At 47.7% G+C, this 25,937-nt stretch overlaps 1 protein-coding gene across 7 annotated transcripts in view; it reads right to left on the bottom strand.

Moving 5' to 3' along the window:
• Positions 1 to 25,937, bottom strand: part of GALNT10 (polypeptide N-acetylgalactosaminyltransferase 10) — a 311,914-nt gene that overhangs the window by 228,242 nt on the left and 57,735 nt on the right. For 2 of the 7 annotated variants that reach the window (XM_033407952.2, XM_033407951.2), the window contains exon 1: positions 7,582 to 7,718. The exons of 1 other annotated variant lie outside the window; for it this stretch is intronic. Coding sequence is in view for 4 of the 6 variants with exons in the window: in XM_033407949.2 (XP_033263840.1) it covers positions 7,582 to 7,740 (159 nt within the window). In the remaining 2 variants the exon portion in view is untranslated. Of the gene's footprint in view, positions 1 to 7,581; positions 7,900 to 25,937 lie in introns of those variants that run through there. 4 more of the 7 variants (XM_033407949.2, XM_033407948.2, XM_004281002.4 and 1 more) reach the window with 4 other exon arrangements.

Raw genomic sequence — 25,937 nt, forward strand, 5'->3', positions numbered from 1 at the left:
AGGAGCAGACAGGCTGGACAGATCAAAAACGATGACTACACTGCATGTTTTCATAAGGGGCTCTGGACCCCTGAGGAGAGACCGCTACCCCAGGCTGCCCCAGCAGGAGTGAGTCAGGTTTAGCGGCAAGATGGCAGGGAAGAAGGGTGTCAGAGGCAAGGGAGCAGCATGTGTGGAGGTCCAGAGGCTCACAGAACACACAGACAGGGGCAGGGAGGGAGAAGCAGAAAGAAAGACAGGACCATGCCTTCCTGGAAAGGCCTCTGGTCTAAATGGGCAGAGAAAGCCAGGGGCTCAGGGGAACTAAAGCAGGGTGAGAGACCCCTGGGGGCTAGAGTGACCAAAGAATACTTCCTGGAAGCGGCAAAGAATATTGCCTAGAAGGATGCAGAGGATTTGTGTTCTCTCCTCGGGGAGGAAGTAGGTGGGCACCCCCAATGATTGATTCAGATTCCAAAGAGTCAGGGAGTGGGGTACAAAGAGCAGCCTGTGCCATGAGGCCAACCACCTATCCTCCACCTTCCAGACAGAGACAATATAAGCATCCCTCCCTCCCTCCGCCACAGGGAGGCCAAGAAGAATGGATCCCTACTCTAAGCCAGGCACCGCCACACTCACTGAGCGCTTTCTGTACCAGGCCTGGTGCTCAGGGTCTCACCCACAGTGACTCATCCAACCCTCAGAATGCCCACCCCCACAGAGTTAACATTATGCCTTTACAGGCCAAGAATTCCAGGCACAGAGGTCAAGTGACTTGCCCAAGGCCAGAGACCTGAACCAGGCAGTGTAGCTCCAAAGCCAAAGCCCTATACGTTGCTCCACAGTGTCTCAATCTAGTGAGATTGGGGAGTCCTTATGCCAATGCGGCTTCGGCAGGGGTGGGGTGAAGGCTCCCCTTCAAGGTCACCAAATGACCTTGAGGGCTCACCGAGGAAGTTCAGTCTTAGAGCAATGGTCACTCCCCTCTGTGCAGACATCTGGGCCCCCATGGCAGCCTCACAGGAGGGGTGGAGGGGCGGTGTGGAAAGCAGGGTCTTTCTCCTGCCTCATCGCTGGGTCAGAGACTCACAGCCTCAAACACCAGCTCTACAACCACACGCTGTGCATCCTTGGGCCATCCTTGGGCAAATACCTGTACCTCTGTGAGCTTCCACTCCCTCACTGGCTCCCACCTGTCTATAATTGTGAGTATTTAACAAGACATACAGGTAAAGGGCTTATGAGTCCAATGCCTAGCAGAATAAGTGCTAAATAAATGGTAGCTGCTATTAATTATTATTGACATTACCATCTTATCATCTACATCATCATCTTTCTTGTTAGTGTCATTTCATACTGTGGCTTTTATCATCTAGGAAATCTGAAGACCATTCAGCATCTGAAGCTCAGAATTCTCCCAAAACCAAAGAGAAGGAAGAAATGGGCCTGCTTTTCCCCTTCCCTCTCCTATCTATACTCAGCAGAGGGCAGCAAACAGGAACCATCCAAAGATAAGAGAGAGGAGAGAGACACATGGAGAGAAAGCTACACACTCATAAATACACACCCACCCACCACAGCAAGTGGAATTGTTTAGCTTCCTCTAGCTTCCAAAGTATGAACACTCCGCCTCCTCCAGCTAAGAAGGGCCAGGCAGAAAAAAAGTCGAAGCTGAAGAGACAGAAGTTCTTTTTCAGCTTGAGACAAATTTTCAATGAACTGCCTTTGAATGGGGGGTGTGGGAGTGGGGGAGAGGGACAGCTCTCAGAACACCTGTGAGGGGAAAGGAAGGCGGCAGCAGAACTCATAAGATCAAATAAAAGCAGCTTTTAACGGCTCCTTATCTTAACCCTCCACTTACCCTGTGCTGGAAGCATTTGCGCCCGGGCTTTCCCCAGGAGGTCACTGAGGCCCACAGAGTGAATCATCTCAGCCAGGGGGTGGCAGAGCTGGGATGAGAATACGGACCTCCAGACCGCAGGTTCAGTATCTAAAACTGAGTCCAAGATGGCAGAGAGGTTTTATCTCAAGGCCCGGGCCTGATGCCCCGCAGTGCCTGCCCGGGACACTGTGTCAGCAGGAATCTGGAGTGGACATTTGTTGGCTTCATCCCTAGATTTCATTTCCCCTCCTCCCCATGAGAGCATCCAGATTTTTCTCCTGGAAACTGCTCTTCCTATGATTTGGGTGGCCTGACCTCACCCCTAGCTGCAGGGTGGGTTAGGTCAATCAGCACAGCTCATCCTGCTGACAGGTGTGAATGGTTTAGATCCACATTGGCCCAATAACACCTAAGGAGTCTTGCTACAGTTTATAGGACACAAGTTTCCACTCTCTTATAAAGAAGCTACCGGAAGAAGCAGACTCTCTCCTGTAGGATCTGGGTGTGGATACGAGGTGAGAAAGAGCTACAACCATTTCTTGCTACCCTGGGGGCTCAGTCTACGATGTGAACCTCTAGATCATACCACACCCGAAGTCTACTGCAGTTACAGGAGTTAATATATTCCCTTACTCAGTTCAGCCTACGTGGCTTAATTCCTTCTGTTAACTGCAACTGAGAGAATCTGAGGTGGCTCTTAGACTCAGATTGGCTCTGTCTGCCACAGGGAGCAGTAATGGTGCCACATGCTATGCATCCTTTTAATTCCTCTATTGCCCTGCTGTTTCCCACTGCCACCTTAAAATTTAATACATTTCACTTGCTTTAAAACTGTCAAAATTCGGAAAGAAAATTTACAAAAATAGATCTGCAAAAAAGCCCGGTAAGTTCCAGCAGATAATCGGTCTCAATACGTACTGGCCTCCAAAACTGGGAGTGATAATCTTGGCTCATGAGGGATATAATCATAGAGAAGGATCAAATATTAGGATGCGAAGGGAAAAAACATGCATGGTGAAACAGAGCAAGAACCTGGAGAAGAACTGGGCTCTGGTCTGCCTCCCTCCCTGTGAGAACTGATTTCCCCTCTCCTGGGCCTCAGTTTCCGTATCTACTACATGAGGGGCTTGGACTAGATAACTTCTGTAGCACCGTTCCTGCTCTGACACGCATAGATCCTATAGCAAACACGCTCTGACTGTCTTCCAAGTGCCAAGGCTTAAGCTATGTCCTAGAAGAGGATGTGGTTTCTACTCTAAGACATTTCTGGGAGGAGAGGCCACGATGCACTCCTTAGCCACAGGAAGTCAGGCATGTATAGGCTACCTCCTTTCTTGGGCATGAGGACAATGGTTCTCTGAGAAGCAGGAATCAAATTATTTAAGTCTTCCTGGGGGCATCGGGGGCATCAGCTCTTCCCTTGCTGGCTCTGACACATACATGACATACAGTCAGATATATGCACAATACAGAGCCCACTGCAAACACCTTGTGAGCATTTAGCTGCCACGGGACACATTTCTGGCTGCCAAGTTTGCCTCAGAGTGTCTTTTACTGATGAGATCCTGATGCCATCTCTGTGTAAGAGCTGACTGCGGACAAGGTACAATTAGCAAGCAAGATGGTTATCCTTTAAATGGGCCTTTGCTTTTACATTCCTGATTCCATTCTTTGTTATCATGTCACTGGAGCCAACAGATTAAACGCTGAACACAGCCTGAGAGGAGGTATTAGAGTATAAACATATCCCTAAGTAGTGGTCTCATCACAAGGTAGATATGGCGGCCTGTTTAAACACACTTCTGCTATCCAGGCCTTTCCAACACAAGCTTCCAAACTCACAGAACCCCAGGATGCTGGAGTTGGGAAAGTCCTAACAAAGTATCTATCCCCTACACTGAAATAAGATTCAACATGCCATTAACTCCACTTGAGTAGCAGTGTTGAGAAACAGTCAGAGGCCAAGTTTGGGCTTCGAGGGAAAGTGACTGATTAGCAATGTCTGCCCTGGCCAGGGGAGGGGAAGCACTCTTCTGACACACATTTACCTTGCTCCTTCTGAATCTAAGCTCTCACTTCACAGGTGGAGAATCTAAGGCCCAGAGGGGTGAAACCACTTTCCTGAGGTCACACAGTGCGTTCAGGGCAAGAGAGTAATAAACTAAAACCCAGGCCTCTGTTCCCAGACCTTTATCAGTTGGGCTCCCTAGGAAACTGCAAGCCTAGGATGAAAAAAGAATGCAGGAAGTCAGATTTGCTCAGGTAAATCAACAACACTTCCCCAGCGGCATCAGATTTCAGTTGGGCAAGCAGACAGAGAAGTGATTAGCAATCTAAAGTATCTCAACCCCTCTGTAGAAAATTAAACAAATCATTCCATGGCTACATTTCTGTGGTACTCAACTTTCTGATGGGTCAGGCTCTGCCACCAGGAAGAATAAAAAAATGGGGCGAGGGGAGGGAAGTATTGATTTCTGGATGTTCTAAGAATAAAGTTCAGCTCTGAAACAATGAGAAAAACTCTTGATATTTGAAAATTAAAGTCGTTGGCATTCTATTATCCCACCAATTTCTATTGCATGCTTGCTATTATCCAATGAAGTCATTTTCACAAGAGATTATGGCTCAGAAATGGGGAGGCACTGCGTCACATTTCTTTAACACGGGTTTTTAATAGCCAGTTCCCAAGCTTGGAATATGAAACAGATCAGAGAATTAAACCAAGCTGTTAAGCAGATTGGGACTAGAAATGAGAGGCACCCCCCAAATTAAAATGAAGGTGGCTTCAAGACTGGCTTCTCTTGCTTAGTTTTGCTACTTTCCAAGAAGCCAGCTGTCCGACCAGATGAATGCTCAAATCCTTGAAGCTTTATGTCCTTTACAAATCAGCTGCCCTACCCAGCTCCAGTAGTACACTAAGCATAAGCTAGCATAAGTTACATAGACTTACGTTCTAGCAGATGACAAACCCTCTGAATTTAAAATCCTGTATTCTTTAATCCAGTGGAGAAATCAAGGAGTTAAAGGACTAAAACAGTGAGTGTGTTACCAGCAAGGAAACTTCTCTCAAATCCACAAGGAATATAGTTTTCATTTGGATAAAATCCTGTTGTCCGATTTCCCTCCAGAGCCTCTGCAGTTATTTCTACTCGAAAGATCAATGAGGTGCTCTGGGATATTCTCAACAATTACAGGAGTGGCAAGCTGAGCTCAGAACTGGTCAGCCCTGTCGAAAGAAGCTCTGTGTGCTTGAGATGCCAGATTCCCCAGACAGCAGCCTGATGTGGTACGTGCACATTCCAGCGCTCTGGGATGAGGGATGGAACACCAGCACTCTGAGAAGTCAGCCTCCTCCCTTGAGGCCAGCTGACATTCAAAAGGACTCGAGGCGAAGCCTAGTGCTATGCATCTGCAGGAGAGTGAAACAGAAAGGGGCTGTGTGGAAATTTGGCAGGGTGTTCCTGAAAGGCAGCAGATGAATGCTGAATCCTACGGCACCTAGAAGAGCTGATCGCTGGGGAAATAGCTCCATTCTACTGCTCCCAGGAGGCTGAGATATTTTCTTTAAAGCAAGGATCATCAGTTGGCACCCCCTACCACCACCACCAAACCCTTTTACCACTTCTTTCTCCTCTTCCCCTTCATGATATTCCAGAGAAAAAGAAATGAACAAGAACTAGACCTTCCCAGATAAGCCCCTCTGTCCATTTCAGTTAAGGGCTCCGAGCAGCGCCCAGCTGTTGCTCCCCTCTCTCTCTGCCCAAAAGGTTGCCTTACTCCATCAATCCCCTCTTGTGCAAGTGACTAATTTACTTTGAAAGCTCAGGCTAAACTGGCAGTTAACCTTGACCTTCTCTCTACACATCTGGGTCTATAGAAAATGAAAATCAGGATTTCTCTGGCATCCACAGCAAATGAAATACGAGGGCTTTCTCCAGGCAGAGGCAGAATGTCAGGAGCTATTTCAGAACTGGCTACAGCTATTCCAAAGGAGAGTCTGCACTTGGGCAGGACAATGCCCCCTTGATCTGGGGCTGTGTCCAGTAAGGAGTCCTCACAGCTAGGGATGCTACAAGGGGCTCCTGCCTCAGGAAAGGAAAAAGAAGTGGCCATTGTCTTCCACATTGGTTCACTGACGGTATCACAGAAAGCTGGAGCTGAACCAGTAAACACATTTTACAGATGGAGAAAGGGAGGCTCAGAGAGGGAGATGGGAGGTGATCATGGACACACATAGCAAGTTAATAGTAAAGCTGAGGACAGAACCCTGAACTCCTGACCCTGATGCTAGTACAGGGTGGGAACAGATTTCATGAAGGAAAACCCCATATAGATACAGAATTTAAGAGAGAGGTGTCGAAGTCAGCTGTCAGGGTTTGAACCAGGGGTTTAGGAAAGGAGTTGGGGCCTTACTTTCCAAACACTAGATCTACCAAAAGGATTAACCAGGTCCTCCAGGATGGTTTGCAACAATTACCAGAATGACAGGCTGCCTTCAAACTGGTCAGCCCTGTCGCAAAGAGCCCTCTGTACTCAAGACAGCAGCCTGATCCTGGGAAGAGAAAGGAAAACCATCCAAAGTCAGCCTCTTCCCTTATCCGGCCGACCATCAGTCAAGTTCAACCCTGATGCACAACTTACCCACTTTCCACGGGACCAAGCAAATCCCACAAGAGAACCTGAAATGTCCCACTGTGTGAAACAGTTCATGCATATATAGCCTCACTGGTACCTAGGAGCTAGGACAGTAGGAGTGATGTGACCGAGCTTTTGCTAGCAGTCTACATGTACTCCTCTCTCTCTCTCTCTCTCTCTCAAACAAACACACACACACACACACACACACACACACACACACACACACAAATGTACATAGGGGAGTTCAGAGGAGGCAAAAGTAATTAAGATTTCAGTCTTGGCTGCAAGAAACACAACACCTAATCAGCCTGGACAAGTTCAGAAGGGGTCATGGGTAGTCTGAGAAGGGACAGGGGAAGCATCTGATGTTCCATCCTCAGAGCACTGGGCACAAATAGCCTCTGGGGAATTTGAGGGTTCTCCCACCACAGCCCCCACTTCTGGATTCCCAGAAAGTCAAAGGCAGCAGGCCCCTCAAAGACCAGAGCTCCACCACCATCTCCCAGGGCCTGAAGCTCCAAGGAGAGCGTGATCCTTGCATCCGCCAAGGAATCCACAGGATCTGGGAAAGAAAGACAGCTGGGAAAGAAGGAGGGTGGAGAGGAAGAAGGCCCAGGTGTCTCTCTGGGCAGATGGGTAAACAAGAAAAGGAGCTGACCTGAGTAGGAAACATCGCGATCAGCAGGTGGGGGGAAAAGCGGAAAAGACCTGGACACCAAATAGAAGGACCAACATCTCCAGAAGAAGTCATCCTGGGATACAGGGATGTAGGATCCTCCAAAAGAGAGGGATGCTGGAAGAGGTGAGGGGACACCACACAGGGACAGAAAAGAGGATGGTAACCTATGGTAAGAAACAGACCAGCACACTGGGCATCAGTTGGTTCGGTTTCTGAATAGCGTAGGACAAGTCCTATCCTTCCCTGAGCCTCAATTTTCCCACCTAAAACAATGGGAAGAACCGAGGAGTCTCTGGACCTGACTCTGACGAGGCAGACAGGGGCCGACGAAGGAAGGAAGCGAAGGCCAGATGTGAATTCAGGAAGAGCGTGTTTCCAACTGCATGGCAGCTGGGGGACTCACCTGTCCGGCCGCCAGGGCCACCGCTGCTCCGGATCCCCCGGGTGTGCCGTCGGGCTGCCGCTCGCGGTACAGCGCCCAGAGCCCCACGTTGGGCAGAAGGACCAGGGCCGCCAGCACCAGCGCCACCGCCTGCAGAAGCCGCTTCTCCTTCCGCCTCATCGGGGCCGGTCAGCCCCGCCGCGCCCCGCCGGCCCCGCCGCGCCGCCCCCAGCTCCGCGCGTCCGCCCGTCCGCCCGGCGGCGGCAGTACCTCAGCGAAGAGAAGCGACCGCGGCGCCGGCCCCGCTCCAACTCCGCGGCACTTCCGCCGTTTGCAGGCCGGGGAGCCGGACTCCGCCACCGCGCCGCCACCGCGGGGGGGTGGGCGCCGCCAACACCGCCGCCCTCTAGTCCTGCCGAGCCGCGCGTCCCACCCCGCCTCCTCGGGGTCGGCTGCCGAGAGCCATACGCCGCGAGCCGCGGCCTTCTCGCTGCTCTTTCTGCTCCGCCCGGACGCGGCGAGGGCCCAGTGCAGACCGCTCCCCCCTCTCGGGCCGCGATGGTGCGGCCCGCTCCTCCGCTGCTCCCCCGCCCGCGGGAGCTTTGCGAAAGTCGGGGAGTTGGCAAGTTGGGCGCTAACTGGTGTGGGCTGGGACGCGCTCCCAGGGACCCCCAAAGTCCCGCCCGGCCACTTCGGCTCCGGACTCCAGCCGAGAGTTTTCGGGCTCCCCAGGGATATGCAAATCGTGCTGGAACCCGGCCGGACACTCCGCACCAGGGAGTAGGGCTGTGACTTCCCACCCCCAGAGCGTCGGTCCCGAGGACCTGCGGACCTCCTTTGCGCCCCCCGGGCCTCGGCGTTCCCAGGCGGGAAAAGGAGCCGCGGCTGCGCTGCACGCGCGAGGTTCTGTGGGGCGGGCCCTGGTTTTCTTCCCTCCGAGTTCCTGGCAGTAGGTGTGAATGCCCTCTGTAAACTGGGAGGTGCTGTATCCCCCCACCCCGCCACCTGTCTGTTGTCCCTGCCAACCGGCGGGGAGGTACCCGGAACTTCTCTGCAGGACTTTTTCTCACGCGAATACAGCCTCCCTGGAGTTGGAATGCCCTCCAGTCCTACCTACGTGTGCCTCTGGGCACTCAGCTCACGGAGCCCTTTCTCGAAATCTTTTGTCGGTTCCTATCTCCTCTTCAGCTACTCGGCAAACTGTGCCAGGCACCGGGATGAAATGAAAACAGACTCGAGCCCTGACATCTGGGAGCAGAAACATTAAACACATAATCGCATTAGACAAGCGAATGTGTCTATAACCGTGGTGAGGGTTCTGAGGAAGTCGGGCCGTCTGGGCTCTGCGGACGGACCGCTAAGGGGCCCGCCTCCGATGGCGATGCCTGTGGCTCCTACAATGGTCTTCACTTAATTGCTTCCTCTCTGATGCTGAGGGACGACGCGCCCTCTTGGTTGCCTGCCTTTTTGCCATCCCCACATGCGTTCTCTTGATTCTCTTGGGTCTCCAGCCCAGCCGCTGACCCCCATGCCTGGCTAGCTGCTAGCCCCCCAGCCTTGGACCAGCATCCTGACGAGTCCTGCTTCCCAGTTCTTCCAGCTCCAGGGTGGGCAATGGAGATTCAGTTTTCTGCAATCATAGCTCGGATCTTGGCATCTGCCACAAAACCTTCAAAACTCCCATCTTTGGACTTCCCTGGTGGCGCAGTGGTTAAGAATCCGCCTGCCAATGCAGGGGACACAGGTTCGACCCCTGGTCCGGGAAGATCCCACATGCCGCAGAGCAACTAACCTCATGAGGCACAACTGCTGAGCCTGAGCCCTAGAGCCCGTGAGCCACAACTATTGAGACCGTGTGCCACAACTACTGAAGCCCCCCGCACCTAGAGCCCATGCTCCGCATCAAAAGAAGCCACCGCGATGAGGAGCCCGGGCACCATAGTGAAGAGTAGCCGCCACTCCCCGCAACTAGAGAAAGCCTGCGTGCAAGGAAGACCCAACACAGACATTAATTAATTAATTTTTTAAAAACCCAACTCCCATCACCTAGGCTAGAGCTGATCAAACATTCTCTCCTGCTTTCTGCCCTGCCAGTTGCTGGCTGTTTTCCTTCATGTGCTGTGGACCACACAGCTCCTTCCACCCAGAAAGCCTGCTCTTCTCCATCTCTGTCGGTGGAAACCTGGTCCATCCTTCTATGTCTAGTTGAACTGCCACCTCCTCCATGAAGTCCTCCAAAACTCCTCCTCAGGGGGCTGCTGTCTTTGGATTTGTCACAGTAGTGCTTACCTTTTACTGTAATACTTACTCTATGCCAGGCACCATGTTAAATCCTTGGCAAGCGTTACCTCTTTTAATGCTCACAGTTACTCTGTGAGGTAAGTGCTTTTCTTATCCTTGTTTGCAAGTGAGATTCAGATTAAAGAAAGCTGCAGCCAGAATGCTCCTGGTTTAACAAAGATCAGGTGAGATCATCCCTCTGCTCAAATCCCTCCAATGGCTTCGCATCTTCCGCTGGATTCCTAGAAGGAACTACAAGGTCCTACAAGGCTGTTTATGAACAGACCTCACCCTTTACTCTCTTCATTGTGTCCCAGCCCACTGGCCTTCTTCCTGTTCCACAGAGCACACCACGCACATTCCTGCCTCTTGGCCTTTGCACTTGCTATTACCGCTGCCTAGAATACCCACTCTTCCATCCCTAGATCCTAGCCCTATGCCTTTTTAAATTCTTTTATTGCGGTAAAAATACCATTTTAACCATTCAGTGGCATTAAGTACATTCACATTGTTGTGCAGCCATCACCTCTCTCCATTTCTAGAACTTTTTCATCTTCCCAACCTGAAACTCTGTACCCGTTTAACACTAACTCCCCAATTCCCACACCTCCCTCCATTCCCCTCAACCCCTGGTAACCACCCACCATTCTGTTTTCTGTCTTTACGAATTTGACTATTGTAGGTACTCCATGTAAGTGGAATCATACAATATTTGACCTTTTGTGTCTGGCTTATTTCGCTTAGCATAATGTTTTCAAGATTCATCCATGTTGTAGCATGTGTCAGAATTTCACTCTTCTTTAAGATTGAATAATATTCCATTGTATATATACACGTATTTTGCTTATCCATTCATCCATGGGTGCACATTTGGATTATTTTCACCTTTTTGGCTATGGTGAATAATACTGCACTGAATAGCCTGTGGTTTTTATCCTGCAGTTGCTGTGGTGTTTCTGTAATTGAATTTCCATCCGGTCTCTTTGACAAAAGTGGAAGTTTACAGAGGGAAACACAATGTGGCAACACTTCTATGCACCTCCACAGCACCACACACAGTGCTAGAAACGCTAGCTAGAGTGATCCGTTTACAAACACGAGGCTTGCTCTGCTCCTGGGAACTGGCCTGTGACTTCCCTTCAAGTTAGAATAGTCGATGAGTATCCTTACCACAACCCATGAGGCCCTCAGTGATCTGGCCTGACTTCTAGATTGTGCCCTCTCTCCTTCCCTTCTAGTTACACTGATTTTACTGCTATATTCCTCAAATGCACCAGGTCGGTAATGGTCTCAGGGCCTTTGCAAATTTGCTGTGCCATTGCACCTCTTCCTCTAAACCTTTGCGTGCTTCTCTCCCTGCCATCTCTCAGGAACCAAATCAAATGTTCTTTAGAGAGAGCTTCCCTCACCAGCTGATCTATCGATAAAATACCAGAGATTGCCTCCATCATCTCCTTTTGCTTGATTTTTCTTCAGAACAGGTATCATTTTTGGTTTCCCTCTCTGGAATGTGAGCTCCAAGCAAGGAGGAACTTTGTAATTTTTTGTCTTCTGCATTGTGCCCTGCCTCTGCTAGCACACACTTCTCTTTTTGTGAATCACAAAACTGGTGCTCCTTCTAGGTTGAGGAATTTGACAAAAGGGTGCCCATCTCCCCCTGGGCCAAAGCAGAGCTAGCGGCGCCAGCGCACATGTATTTCAGCTCCTACTTCTGCTCTACCACATGAAGCTAAGCTGTGGCTCCTTCTAGGCCTGGAACACAGTAGGTGCTAAATAATTACCAGTTGAGCGAAGTATAGCAGCTGAGGTCACGTATGGGAAAATCTTCCATGTCTCTCTCCTCCCCACCCCTTCCAGCTCCCAGGAGGATCCTGCACAAAATTGGATTTGAGCTGTTTCTTATGTCTTACCTGAGTGACTTGTTGATCAAAGCTGCACACCAGCCGGTTCAGTCCTCAACAGAAACTCTAGCCCGTGAACCCAGCTTTAATCTCAGGGATGCACTGGGCATGTGGTGGTGGGGCCCAGGGGTGGGTGTGAGGGATCCTCTCAGTGCTGTATCTCATGCACCAAGACAATACCAGTGGAGACATGTGAGCAGCACGTGAGCTCAGGCTGTTTTCCTGGGAAAACTGATCTAGTCATCAACTGAAATTGAACAAGAAATGTTGCTTTCATACCCAGACAAAAGTGTAATTCGAAAGGATACATGCATCCCTATGTTCATAACAGCACTATTCACAATAGCCACGACATGGAAACAACCTCAATGTCCATAGACAGAGGAATGGATAAAGAAGATGTGGCACATATACACAATGGAATATTACTCAGCCATGAAAATAGAATGAAATAATGCCATTTGCAGCAACATGGATGGACCTAGAGAGTATCATACTAAGTGAAGTAAGAAAGACACAAATACCATATAGCACTTATAGGTGGAATCTAAAATATGACACAAATGAACACATCTACAAGACAGAAACAGACTCACAGACAAAGACAACAGACTTGTCTTGTGTCTTGTGGTTGCTGGGGGTAGGGGGTGGGGGAGGGATGGATTGGGAGTTTGGGATTAGCAGATGTAAGCTAGTATATATAGGATGGATAAACAACTAGGTCCTATTGTATAGCACAGGGAACTATACTCAATATCCTGTGATAAACCACAATGGAAAAGAATATGAAAAAGAATATATGTGTATAACTGAGTCACTTTGCTGTACAGCAGAAATTAACACAACATTGTAAATCAACTGCACTTCAATAAAAGTTTTAAAAAATAAATAAAATTTTTAAAAAAATTTTAATAATAAAATAAAATAAAAAGAAATGTTGCTTTCAGAATGAGCCGTCCTAGGCCTATTGTGGGCATTGAATGAGATAATTCACATAAAGGGCTTACCGCAGATGCTGGCCTAATGTAACTGGTAACTGTGGGTGAAGTAAAAGTCCAGCACCCATAAGAGCACCGAGGAGGGATGAACAGGATTTCAGCTGCATGGCAAAAACCTCCACCTCTGGCCCGAGCCTCTCCGATCTCATCTGTCACGCTCCTTGTCACTCCCTCCAAGCCAGCCACACTCACCTTCTTCCTGGTCCTTGAATGCGTTATGCTCATTCCAGACCCAAGGCCTCTCTGCCAGGAACGCTGTTTCCCCAGATCTTCCTCCACTGTTGCTCTCTCTCAGCTTTCAGATCTCAGCTTAAACATCCTCTCCTCAGAGACCCTCCCTGACCACCCACCCAAAGTGCTCTCTTCTGTACTTTCCATCTTGCTGTGTTCTCTTCATAATGCATATCCCTCTCGGTCATAGTTTTATGTATTTGCTTGTTGACTTGTTTATTATTGAGCTCCTCCAAATAGAAGGTCAGCTGCATGGGGCTGAGATCTCAACTGATCATTCTTGCTCTGTCCCCACGTCCTGGAACATACATGCCTGGCACATAGGAAGTGTTTAATGCACACTTTTGATGAATGGTAAGTATCTCCTCTCTTCCCCCATCTTCCCATCTTTACTTCCTTTTCTTTCTTTTCTTTTCCTTTATTTTTATGATCTGCTTACTGTCTTGCTCACTCTTCAGTTTTCTACTTGTCATGAGTAACAGGCAGACCTTTCAGTCTCCCCAGGACATCCTTCAGCAAGAAGGGTCAATTGGAAGAGAGGCAACAAGACAGGTGCAGGCCATCAGCCTTCCTGATGAGGACAGGAAAACCTTTCCTACTAGATGTCCTTACCTTGGCTTTCTCAGTGTGGTTGGCCCCGTTTGTCAAGGGCTCTACCCTCTGGCTGGTCTGCCCTAGGCCTGAGCTGAGGGGGTGTGAAAGCGGAATGGATCAGCAAGTCAGGAGGTGTTGGCCTGATAATCAGTCTACCTCTAACACTGTTTAAGCTTGGCCAAGTCCCTTAGCTACTCTGAGCCTCAGTTTCCTCATACGTTAAACGAGGATAATCGTGACTCTGTAATGAGATAATTTCCAAGCTGGTGAAAGAGAGGTCAACTTGACTCTGAGGAAAAGCCAAGAAACTATGAGTGTTGGACTTCTGTGTGTGTGCAAGCCTGAAGCTTTGCTTCTGCTCTTCTTGGAGATTGTCAACCTTGTCATACACACTTAGAGAAGCCTGCCTGAGTTCCCTGAACAGACTAAGCTCCCCTTAGCAGTGCCTTTCCTAAACAGTCACAGTGTTTCCAGTTACAGGGTGACTGTTTGATATGTGTCCTCCACTGGACTGTGTCCTCCGCTGCACTGTGAACTCCACTGGCAGAGATCATCTTGTTTTTGTTCATTTGTTTGTTTTCCTCCCCAGTATATCCTCAATGCCTAATACAGTACCTGGCCCAATATAGGTTCTCAACAAACATTTGGGAAACGAATCACTCACCTCTTTAAAACCTGCACTCAGGAAACCCATTAACACTGGTGTCAGTGACCCACATTGCTCTACCAGGCTGATCATTTAACAAGGTTCAAACTTCTAAATATAGAGCAAGAGAACCCAAGTCCTGGAGCTGAAATTTCCCCACATGGCTCTGATAAGCCTGGATCGGTCCAGAGTTTGCCCTTCCCTTCCTGTGCAGCTTCAGACCTGTCACTCCAATTCTCTGAGCATGACTTTTATCATTAATGGATCCAGGAATGTATGTGGTAACAGGAATTGGAGCTGTCTAGATAAATATAGAATATGTTTGCGTTAAATAAAGCCTTTGAACCAGATGCTTGTTGAGGTCTTTTTTAACTCTAAAATTCTGGGATTCAATCTTGCAAGGCAGGTTGCGAAAAGGGGAGCCAGACATGGTGGTTCAGTCCAGTGTGTGCATTTAGTGGCATTTCAGCTCCTGGTTTGAAGAGAAAGAAAGGGTTTGCAGGATGCCTATTTGAAATGACCTCTAGACAGAAAATTGCCCGTCTCTCGCTTGGAGTCTACTTTGTCATTTCCACAGTGAGAGGCCAATTAAACCTATCCTGCCAACTATAAAGGAATGCTATTGAATCAAGACAGTCGAGGCGGAAGGTGCCGCAGGTAGAATGCAACGATTTGAAAGAGCAAACAGAGAAGGCCGTATGTCTCAAAGAGCCAATATACTACGTCGTTGGATGGGTACATCTCAGAGTATTAGTCAGAGGGTCAGATGCACATATCAGATGTAGAGGGAGCCACCCTCCTGGCACTGCCGCTAAAATAAATATCAGGGCTTCCTGTTTAATTACTTTTCATTTTTGCATAAAAGAAGAAAGTTGTACAAAATACAAACAGAGAGGTGGTAGGGTGCGGTGGAAAGGGACTTCCTAGAAGTCTGAGGCTCATGGAGAAGTGTCATTGTCTGGGAGCACTTCTGTAATATAAAGGGTTGGGTACTCTATAATCCAGTGGTCTTAACCTTGGCTGCACATGGAATCACCTGGGGACCTTTGAAAACTCTGGATGCCCACCCGGCACCCCAGACCAGTTAAGTCAGAACCTCTGGTGATTCCAAGCTTGAGCGAACTACTGCTCCGTGGGTTTCAGCTCGAAAACCCTTTTCACGGTTTCCTTTGGTCTAAGGGGCATGTCACTGGATGCTCCACTAGGTGGCACCTTCCAGCAAACTTCAGTGGGTCCGGAAGGGTCTCGTCCTAGTCTAACTGCAAGGAATGAATTCGGAAAGCAAGACTTGGTGGTCTTTACTGGCGACATCTACATTCTTGATGAGAGGCTGAACTTGTTTGTTAACAACTTGCTGGTGAGCGCTGGAGCCACAGAACGTTAAGTTTCATCCCTGCTAGGAAGCTGAGGCGTGGAGAGGGCGCAGCTTCATCCCTTACTACCGGGCTCACTCATTCACCAGTGCACCCTGGTCTCTTCCCCCTAATCAGTCTAACAGGAACACCACCGCCCTCCACTCCCCGCCTGCACCTCCCACCCTCGGTCAGAAGTCCTCGATGAGTCCCGTTATGGGCAGTAGTGAACATCTGTTGCTCTTTTTTAAATTTATTTTTGGCTGCATTGGGTCTTCCTTGCTGCGTGCAGGCTTTCTCTAGTTGCAGCGAGCAGAGGCTACTTTTTGTCGCAGTGCGCGGGCTTCTCATTGTGGTGGCTTCTCTTGGTGCGGAGCGTGGGCTTTATACGCGAGTTGTGGCACGGGGCTCCGTAGTTGTGGTTTGCAGGCTCTGTAGTTGTGGCACAGGGGCTTAGTTGCTCCACGGCATGTGGGATCTTCCCGTACCAGGGCTCGAACCCGTGTCCCCTGCATTGGCAGGTGGATTCTTAACCACTGCGCCACCAGGGAAGTCCCAACATCTGTTCTTTTAATCTGGTCTGTTAACAACACCCTTATTAGTCTTTGGGGATTTACCTTCCTGCATCTCAGCTGGGAGGTTGGATCAGAGCTGACTCCACCCTCAGCTTCTGGCTGAGCCAATCACAGTACGCTCTCTGCTCCTGCTACAGTGATTGGTCCAGGGATGGATACCTGATCTACCCAAGGCAAAATATAATAGAACAATCGCATTTGAACTCTGTGGCTTTTATCAGGATGTAGTGGTCCCTTCCAGACCCACCATGAGGAGTGGACTGGATGTCTTACCCTTGTTCCTCGCCAGCCCAGGGATGCTATATAGCATACATCATTGGGCTTCCCTGCCTTCTGTCTTCCTGTTGGGGTTAGCCCTTGGGGAGCCAGGGCAGGATACCAAAAAGAGGGAGCAGAGTCAGGTCAGGGTGTCTCTTTTCCCAGCTTCCTTACTGGGATGATGTCACAGGCTGGCTGCGTCCACCATTAAAGACCACAGCTGCTGTCAGGCAGGCCCCCCTCTCTGGATTCTGAGAACTGCCCTGCCCTCCCCCTTCAGGCCAGGGCTGGACAGCACACCACTGATTCTAGCCCCAGGGTACTGCACTGTTCTTTGTTGTTACCCTATACCCTTCCCATTGTCCTCTTAGTAAACGTGCCTCACATTTTCCAGTGTGGGAGAACTATGCATTTTCTGCTGAGACCCTGACTGAATCAAGTGGAGAAGCTTCCAGAGAACCTGAGAACAGCACCATCACAGAGGAAAGTGGAGCTGAGAGATCACCCAGTTACCCAAGCCAACCCGTGATGTCATCCCTGCCTCCACTCTAGCTCACCTCCCACATTCAAACAATTACCTAATAATGCTGATTTTATTGCCTAATACATTTTACATGTATCCCTTTCCCTCTAGGCCTACTGTATGAGACATATTTCAGGTGCCTGCAAGAAGAATCCCTGATCAAAACTGTCTACCTCAAATGGCCAAATTCTCTACCTTGTGGACCCTCATCTATGGGCTGGCCCTTGGCCTATGATTTACCTGACCCAGATCAAAAGGATGAGCAGAGCCACTCAGATTCTGTCTCAGAAATTGGAATCAAGTGGCACAGAGGGAAGAAGGCAGTTGGTCGTGGTCCCTGAATGTGGAAGTTCAGGGGGCATCAGGGTGGAGATTACTTTTTGGGCACACACAAGGAGAAGTTATGGGGAAGCAGAAGCCATCAATAACACAAGAAATGCATTAGTTAAGAAAAAGACAATGGAGCAGAGGTGCAAGGAATAGAGATGCTAAGAGAGTTAATTATGAAAAATAACTGCCCCGGCTCCTGGTTTCCTAGTTCAAGTCCTTGTTTCTGGGATGCCTGCCCAGATCCGGATCCCTGCCCTAGGGCTTCTGTGGGGTTTCCTGTTGTATAACTTTTCCTTGAAGTTATGAGCGAGCTTCTGTCCCTTATGATCAAAGGAGCCTTGGCCTTGATACCCTAGTCTCAGAGTCCAAGTTAAAGCCTTTATCATCTGCCACTTGAATTGTTACAGTAGTCTCCTAACTCCTCCACCGCTTCAGTCCTGCATCTCTTAAGGTCCATCCTCCCCACCATAGTGACTATTCTGGTACACAGACTTGCCATGTTGCTTCCTGCTGGCGATCTCCCCATTGCCTTCACAATACAGTTCAACTTGCTGGCCTTGAACTCTGTGCAAAACTGCTAGTAGTTCCTTACCTTAACCCCGTGGTCTCTCACCCCCATGCCCTTGCTCAGGCTGTTCCTTCTTCTAGGCTGCCCTTCACATCCTTCTCTCCGGATGCATTCTCAGCTGGCTTGACTGTCATCTGCTCTTCCTTCACCTCCTTACTGACTCCTTCCTCCTGCCACCCAGTGGAGCTAAGAGCCCATACTACTAGGTTAATTTTCCCCACACTACTTGTGTAATTTCTATTTTAGCATTTACATGTTGATAAAGATGATGGGGATGCTGTTAGCTAACTTTGATGGAGCTCTTCTTACATACCAAACTCTAAGTTAGCATTTTACAAACATCCTCTCTTTTAATCCTCACCAAAACCCTCTGAGGTAGGTTTGATTATTATTCCTATTTTCCAGAAGAGAACACTGAAGCAGAGAGGTGAAGTGACCTGCCTAAGTAGGAAGGGGTAGACTCAAGTCTACTGTTCATTTCTTTGCTTTTTAACAGGAGCTTTATTGAGATATAATTCACAAGCCATTCATTTCATTCACCCATTTCAAGTGTCCAGTTCAATGGATTTTAGTACAGTCACAGAGCTGTGCGTAGCCACCATCACAATCAGTTTTAGAATGTTTTCATCACCGCAAGAAGAAACTCAGACCCATTAATTAGTCATTTTTTGCTGCTACTCTTAGCAGCTGGCATGGTGCCCAGCATGTGGTATCTGTTCAACCAGCACTCTTTGAAGAATGGATGGCTCTTCTACGTAAGAGGATGGTGGAAAGTGCAGAGAGAGCCTGTTTGTGCAACGCCCTTTGCATTTCAACATCAATCTAGGGATTCGCCTGATTCTTCAGTTTATTTGGTTTACGCTGTTTCTCTCTAGTAAGAACCACTGCTTATTATCTTTTATGTGCCAAACCATACACTGAGTGATTTGCCTATATTATCGAATTAATACCCATAACAACACTTGGGAATAGGTATTATTGTATCCATAATAGAGAGGAGAAAGCCAAGGCTTGGGATTTTATCAATCTGCCTAAAGTCATACAACTTGTAATCTTAACATTAAGATCATCTTAACCATCTTAACATTAAGTAATCTACTACCACCTGTAATTGAACCATGTCTGGGTACCATGTTAAGTTCTTCATGTCCATCACCCATTTTTGTCATTTAGTCATCCATTCAATTGTTATTTATTGAGAACCCACTACATGCCACGCACTATGACAAGTGCTAGAGTTTCAGTTGTGGGCAAACAGATTAATCATGGTCTCCTGGGGCTCACGGTCCAGCGGTAGAAAAGGCATTGTAAAAAAGGAACATACAAATAACAATTGTATTTGGTGGGAGGAAGGAGAAAGGTCCTCAATGGCTGTTGGGGGCAGAACTGATATCAGAACTTAACAGTGTTGGAATCCAGTCCAACAGTCTTAGGCCATTCTAATGGGATATTTGTCTTGCCAATGTCTCTCTGGGCAGTGCCTGTCCCTGTAGCAGATCTGCAGTAAACAGGTCCCTGCCACTTACCCTGGGAGGCCTAAATGCATGGGCATACACACACACACACACACACACACACACACACACACACAGCCCATACCCCCAGCTGCAGGGAGAGCTAGGAGAGAACCAATGCAGTCGGCTTTGCAAAGGCTCTCTGTCCTCAGCTGGGGGATGTGAGTTTCAAGAGCACTTTCTATACACTGTGCTGCACTTTGCTTTTATCACGTAAATGATCCTGGAGATCTTGCCATAAAAATACAGAGAGATTGTCCCATTCTTTTTTTCCAGTTGCAAAGTACTCCACAGTGTGTGAATAAACCAATGTTCAACAGTCCCCCAAATCTCAAAAGGAGATTAGAAGTTGTTTTCAATTTTGGGCTATTAATGTCATAATGAATAACCTTGTGCCTACCTTGTTCTGTAGCGTGGAGGTGAATCTTCAGAGGAAATCCCTAGAAGTAGGATTTGCTGGGTCAAAGGGTAAATGCATCTGTACTTTTGAAGGATATTGCTAAATTCCCCACCCTAGGGGTCCAATCTTTTTCCACTCCCATCAGCAGTGTATGAGAGCACCTGAATCTTCACAGCCTAGGTGCACATAATATTTTTTTTAAAGTACTCATTCTATATAAAAACCTACACTCCCAACTTCTCTTAAAAACTGCAAGATCTGGCAGCACTGGACCTGTCTTCCTACATGGTCATAACAAACCGGGGCTGAGTGGTCACTGAGGCCAAGTTGACACGACAGTCCTTGTGGGTCTTAGAAGTTTCGACTCCTGATTTGGTCCAGCCCCATCATGATGAAGATGAGCTCCACACGTTCCTAGAGGAAACTGGGGACTAGAACCCAGCTCTCCAACCTCCCAGTCTATTACACCATGTGACCCCCAAAGTAAGTAAAAGAGGGGTGAGTAGCAAGGGAGGGTAAGCATATAAAAGCACTGACAATTCAGCATCAAAATGGAATTTTTTTTTTAGCATTTAGTTTGCTTAGTAAATATATCACGCCACTCTGTAGTTGATTAAACTGTGACTAATCCACGCAGGGCAGAGTGACAAATTGGTTTCTGTTTCTTCTGAGCAATGAAAATGAGGGCTGATGTCACAGCAGAAGGATTCAGGTTATATACTATTCATTCCCTCATTCATCAAACGCAAACTGTGTGCCATCCCTTGATCCAGGCGCTGAGGGTTCAAAGATGAACAAACATTTAAATACAGGGATCTGAACAGACAACTATGTAAAAAGTTGATATAAATTGTTAAGTGTTTTATTGGAGCAATGCACAGGCTGCCATGAGAGCCCAGAGGAGGGAACTTCTCATTTTTCTCAGGGGCCCATGGGAGAGGTCACCGGGAGGTGATGTTTGGGTGGATCTTGAAGGCTGTGTAGGAGTTTGCTAAGAAAAAGAAGGAACATCGGAAAGAATTTCTTGAAGATAAACAATGTTCAAGGACAAGATTCCTCCTCAGAAAGTAGCAGAAAACCAGTTCAAAAAAGATGTGGGTACAGCAGAAACTAATACAACATTGTAAAGCAATTATACTCCAATAAAGATATTTTTTAAAAAGATGTGGGTGATAAACAAATAAAGAGAAAAAGAAGGAAAGAGCATATATCTGGAAAAGACAAAATCTCCTGTTTGAAGAGATACATGCACCCCAATGTTCATAGCAGCACTATTTACAATAGCCAAGACATGGAAGCAACCTAAATGTCCTTTAACAGGTGAATGGATAAAGAAGATGTGGTATATATATATATGTATTTATTGGAATATTACTCATCTGTAAAAGAGAACGAAATGTCATTTGCAGCAACATGGATGGGCCTAGAGATTACCATACTAAGTGAAGTAAATTAGAGAAAGATAAATATCATATCTCTTATATGTGGAATCTAAAAATATAATATAAATGAATGTATTTACAGAACGGAAATAGACTCACAGACTTAGAAAACAAACTTATGGTTTCAAAAGGGGAAAGGAGAGGGGACGGAGGGATAAATTAAAAGTTTAGGATTAACATATACACACTACTATATATAAAATAGATAAATAGTAAGGACCTACTGCATAGCACAGGGAATTATACTCAGTATCTTGTAATAACCTATAATGGAAAAGAATCTGAAGAATATATATATATGTAAAACTGAATCACTTTGCTACACACCTGAAACTGACACAACGTTGTAATCAACTATACTTCAATAAAAATAAATAAATTTTTTTTAAAAAGAAAAAGGAAAGAAATTTATGCCTTATTTATGAAAAGTCAAGGGTAGTTTGCCTTCAGGCACAGCAAGATCCAGGTGTTTAAAGGATGTCATCAAGCCCCAGAAACTTTCTCAAGTCTGCTTCATCTTTATATGCTCTTTGCCCTCAGGCAGCTTACTCTCTCCAGGTGACAGGGTGCCTGCTGGTAGCTCCAGGTTTACATTATCTTGACAGCTAGGAATGCCAGGGGAAGCTGACTTCTTTTTTCAAATAGCTTCACTAAAAATCCCAGGACTGAGTCTCACTGGCTCACCCCTGCCCCAAAGGAAAACCAGAGGAAGGATAGACAGATGCAGGCTGGGCAAGACCCCCAGATCTCGAAGCAGTGGAGGATGGGGAGGGCAACTGTCTCATGAGGGGTGGAGAAGCCTCCAGATAGTTGAGTGGGATATACTTCGCTGTCTCAGAGACCAGAAAACAAGCACTCAAGCTTTCTAGACTACAAAGATTGAGGAAGGAGGAGCAGGAATTGGAATGCAAGTCTCTTAGGACAAACGACTTCTTCATTTTATTGAGGAGGGAATTAAGGCTCAGAAAAGGGAAGTGACTTGTCCACAGTCACACAACGAGATGGTGGCAGAGTACAGGAGGAGTCCTGGCGCCCTGAGTCCCAGGACCCTTATGTGGTGAGCAGTCACACATCTGAGTACGCATCAAGGTCTTGGAGAGGGATGTACACATTTCCAGGAACCCCTGGGATCACTCACCTTGTGGCAGATGCCACAGCCTGCTAGCACAGGTGGTACTGTCTATCCCAGATATATGCCTAATATTTGGCCCTGGGCCTCATAATATCATTGCAACAGGCTCCTGGGCCCCAGGGCACCAAATGGCTCAAGGATATTGTTATAGGCTGAATTGCATGCTCCCCAAATTCATATGTTGAAGCCCTGACCCCCCAGTACATCAGAATCTATATTTGGAGACAGGGCCTTTCAAGAGGTAATTAAGTTAAAATGAGGCCCTTAGGGTAGGTCCAAATCCAGTGTGACTGGTGTCCTTCCAAGAAGAGAAAAAGTGGACATAAAGAGAGACACCGGGGATGGGTGCACAGAGGAATAGCCATGTGAGGACACAGCGAGAAGGTGGTCATCTGCAAGCCAAGGAGAGAGGCCTCAGCAGAAACCAAACTTACCAACACCTTGATCTTGGACTTCTAGCCTCCAGAAGAAGACAACTTTCTGTGTTTAAACTACCCACTCTGTGGTACTTTGTTATGTCAGCCCCAACAAACGAATACAGACACCAAGTGCTACAGAGAGCAGTTAAGAGTAGGGACAATCGAGAAAAACAGAAACTAAGGGAACAAGAAGGGGTGGGGATGATGGCAACTGAGGGTGAAAATGGGACAGGGAAGGGGGAGGAGTTTGAATGTTGTGGGAACAGAGATACTCAAGCCAGAAAATTCAGTCAACGTCCAGTTTTCTATAGTAATCACCCAGTTTGTATGAATGTTTAAAATTTTTATTTTTAGCAATGAGGTGTGTGCATATGGTCATAAAATTAAACAGTTCAGAGAACTTATAATAAACAGCAGCTGCCTTCTCCCCCCAACACCATCCCCACCCATGTCCTATTCCCCAGAGACCAACCTTTATTAAACTGTTCCTGCTTTTAGCCTTGGCTAACATTTATTGAGCGTGTGCCGTGTGTGTGTCAAGCCCTGTGCTAATCCTTTCATGTACATTGTTTCCCTAAGTGCTCATCATAACCCCATGAGGTAGGTACCATCATTATGCCCATTTTACACATGGGAAAACTAAGGTGTAGAGAAGTTAAGTGATCTGTCCAAGGTCACCCAGTTGGTAAGCAACAGAAATGGAATTTCATCTTGGGATGTTAGACTCCGGACACCTGAGGGCTCCTAATCGTCGTCCTCTGGTTGTTCCTGTCAAAGCTTTATTACCTGTGCTCCTTGATTTATCAACTCTAGACAGTATCTATTGACTTCTTAATGTGATTCATGAGGATTTAGCTCACTTACCCCTTCTGCCTTCTGCCTACAAATCTTCGATAGACATGTTGCAATATTTAGTTCTCTTGTGGGTACCTTTGGGCTTTAAATAATACTCATTAACCTTAATCCTTCAACCCCAGTCTCTACAAACGTTTGTTGATGGGCTGTGTGGGGTCACCTGCGAGTTGGGTGATGGAAAGGCTATCCCAAATTTTGCTTGGATCCATTCCCATCCGCTGTAGCACCCAGCAGGTACTTGATAAATATCTGTGCAATAGAATAAATGCAGGGAAACTTACTACCAAAGGTGGGAGGTGACCAGGCAATCTCAGCCAGGGGAAGGGCATGATAATTGCAGCCTGCAATGTCAGCCTGACTTCTCTGGAGACACAGTCTCCCACTGAGGAGGGAACAAGGAACTATAAAATGGAAATTGAAGGAGAATCGCTACAGAGCAGCTGTCAGGAAGCACTTCCCGCGTGGAGACAGCGATGACCTCGCTGCAAGGTTGTCTGGGCTCACACACCTGGGCCTCTCCTTCCAGCTTGCGGGAGGCCACCAGGGCACTCACACAGGCCTTTGGCCATCTGCCCCTTGTGGGAAACATGGGGTTTTCTGCTAGCACCAGTTCCACAGTGGGCTTTCCGAAAGGGGTGTCAGGGGTTACAGCCTGGGGAGGCTTCTCCCATAGACTGGAGAATCTGGGCCCGCATACCTGTGAAGAGCCCAACAGGTGATGGTAAAGGCCACCTGCCGTAGGGCCTTTGATGCTCTCCTTCTGCCTGTAGCACCCCCTCCCTGTTAGCCTAGCCAATTCTTACTCATCTTTTGCACCTCAGGACAGGGGATGCGGTCTAAAGGAAGCTTTCCAGATCGCCCCAGCTGGGTCACATCCCCTATTACATATCCTTTAAGTATTTTCCCTCCATAGCACTTAGCACAGTTGTAATTTTACATTTACTAGAGTCATTACTTGTATAAAGTCGTCCTCACCCACTAGATTGGGACCATCTCTGCTCACTACTGTATCCCCAGCACCTTGCACAGCACCCAGGACACAGTAGGTACTCAGTAAGCATTTCTTGAATGAATGAATGAAAGAGTGAATGAATGAGTCTTAAACTCCTTAAGTCAAATGGTTCATTTATGGGAGGTTTAGCTTCCTCAAAATCCAGCATCTTTCTTGCTCCTAGAAAAAAGAGGATGAAGCTTTCAGACACTAACCACCCCTGTTCAGTCTCAGGATTTGCCTTCTGAAAATGCAGCAACTCTCCAATAACTCCCATTGACTCCTGGGAGGCATCCTCCCAACCTCCCGAATACACACACATTCCTTTCTCTCCGTTGCTCCTGCCCTCTTCTGGTCTCTTCACTTTCACCTCCTACTTCAGTGATTCTCAGCCCTGGCTGTGGCTGACTGACCAGGGAACGGTATTAGACATTCAGATGCTTGAGTTTCTGATTCAGGGACAGTAGTCTCCTCACTGGTCTCTCAGGGCTCCAGGTTTGGGGTCCTCAATCCACTCACCACGAAGCAGCCTGCCAGAGAGATCTTTCTAGAATGAAAGCCTAGTTATGCTATGCTTCTGCTTAAAACTCCCTCCTGCTTCCCACTGCATTCAGGACAAACTCCAAACTTTCGGAGAGCCTCCCAAGCCCCTGTTCCCCAGGCTTACCTCCTTGTTGGCCTAAGGGCCTAAACAGGCTGGGCCATATTCTTTCCTTCCTCTAAGTCTCGGCACAACTGCTGCCCTGTCCAGTGTTAAAGAAAAATTTATTCTGACACTTGTTAAATTGATAAGGAAGACTGTATTCAGCACTATTGCAGTAGGGGTATTGCAACAGGGGAGAGAGGTAGGGCTCAACTCATGATACAACAGGCAGCTGGGAATTTATAAACAATGAGCAGAGCAAAGGGGTCAATGGATGGAAAATTATTAAGAGGAGGTGGCAAGGGTAGGGGGATTCTTGCTAAACTGGCCTAAAGGGGTTCTCACTAAAGTCAGGCCAAGGGCTTGGACATCAAGGGTGAGGGATGAGGAATTTGATCAGATCTCAAGGGTGACTTGGCAGGAGCCTTTGCTAAGACTGGGCTGGGTGGACCAAAGACAGGATGGGGGCCAAGGTCACGGCCTAGTTGAAAAGAGAACTAAGAGGGGCCTGATGAAAGTTTGGTCAAGGAGAGAGCCTTTGTCACCAGCAACATTTCACTGCTCTCTGTTCCGTGTCTGACAATGTCTGCTTCTCCAAGTTTCCGAAGAGCTGCCTCTCAGAAGTCTTATCCGACACTCCTCCACGGGACACCACTCTCCACCTGTCTGGTGTGAGCATTTATTACATCCTAGCGTACTGATCTGTTTACTAGCCTGCTCCTGAG

The sequence above is a fragment of the Orcinus orca genome, chromosome 3, assembly GCF_937001465.1.
Source record: "Orcinus orca chromosome 3, mOrcOrc1.1, whole genome shotgun sequence".
In the NCBI taxonomy this organism is placed as follows: Eukaryota; Metazoa; Chordata; class Mammalia; order Artiodactyla; family Delphinidae; genus Orcinus; species Orcinus orca.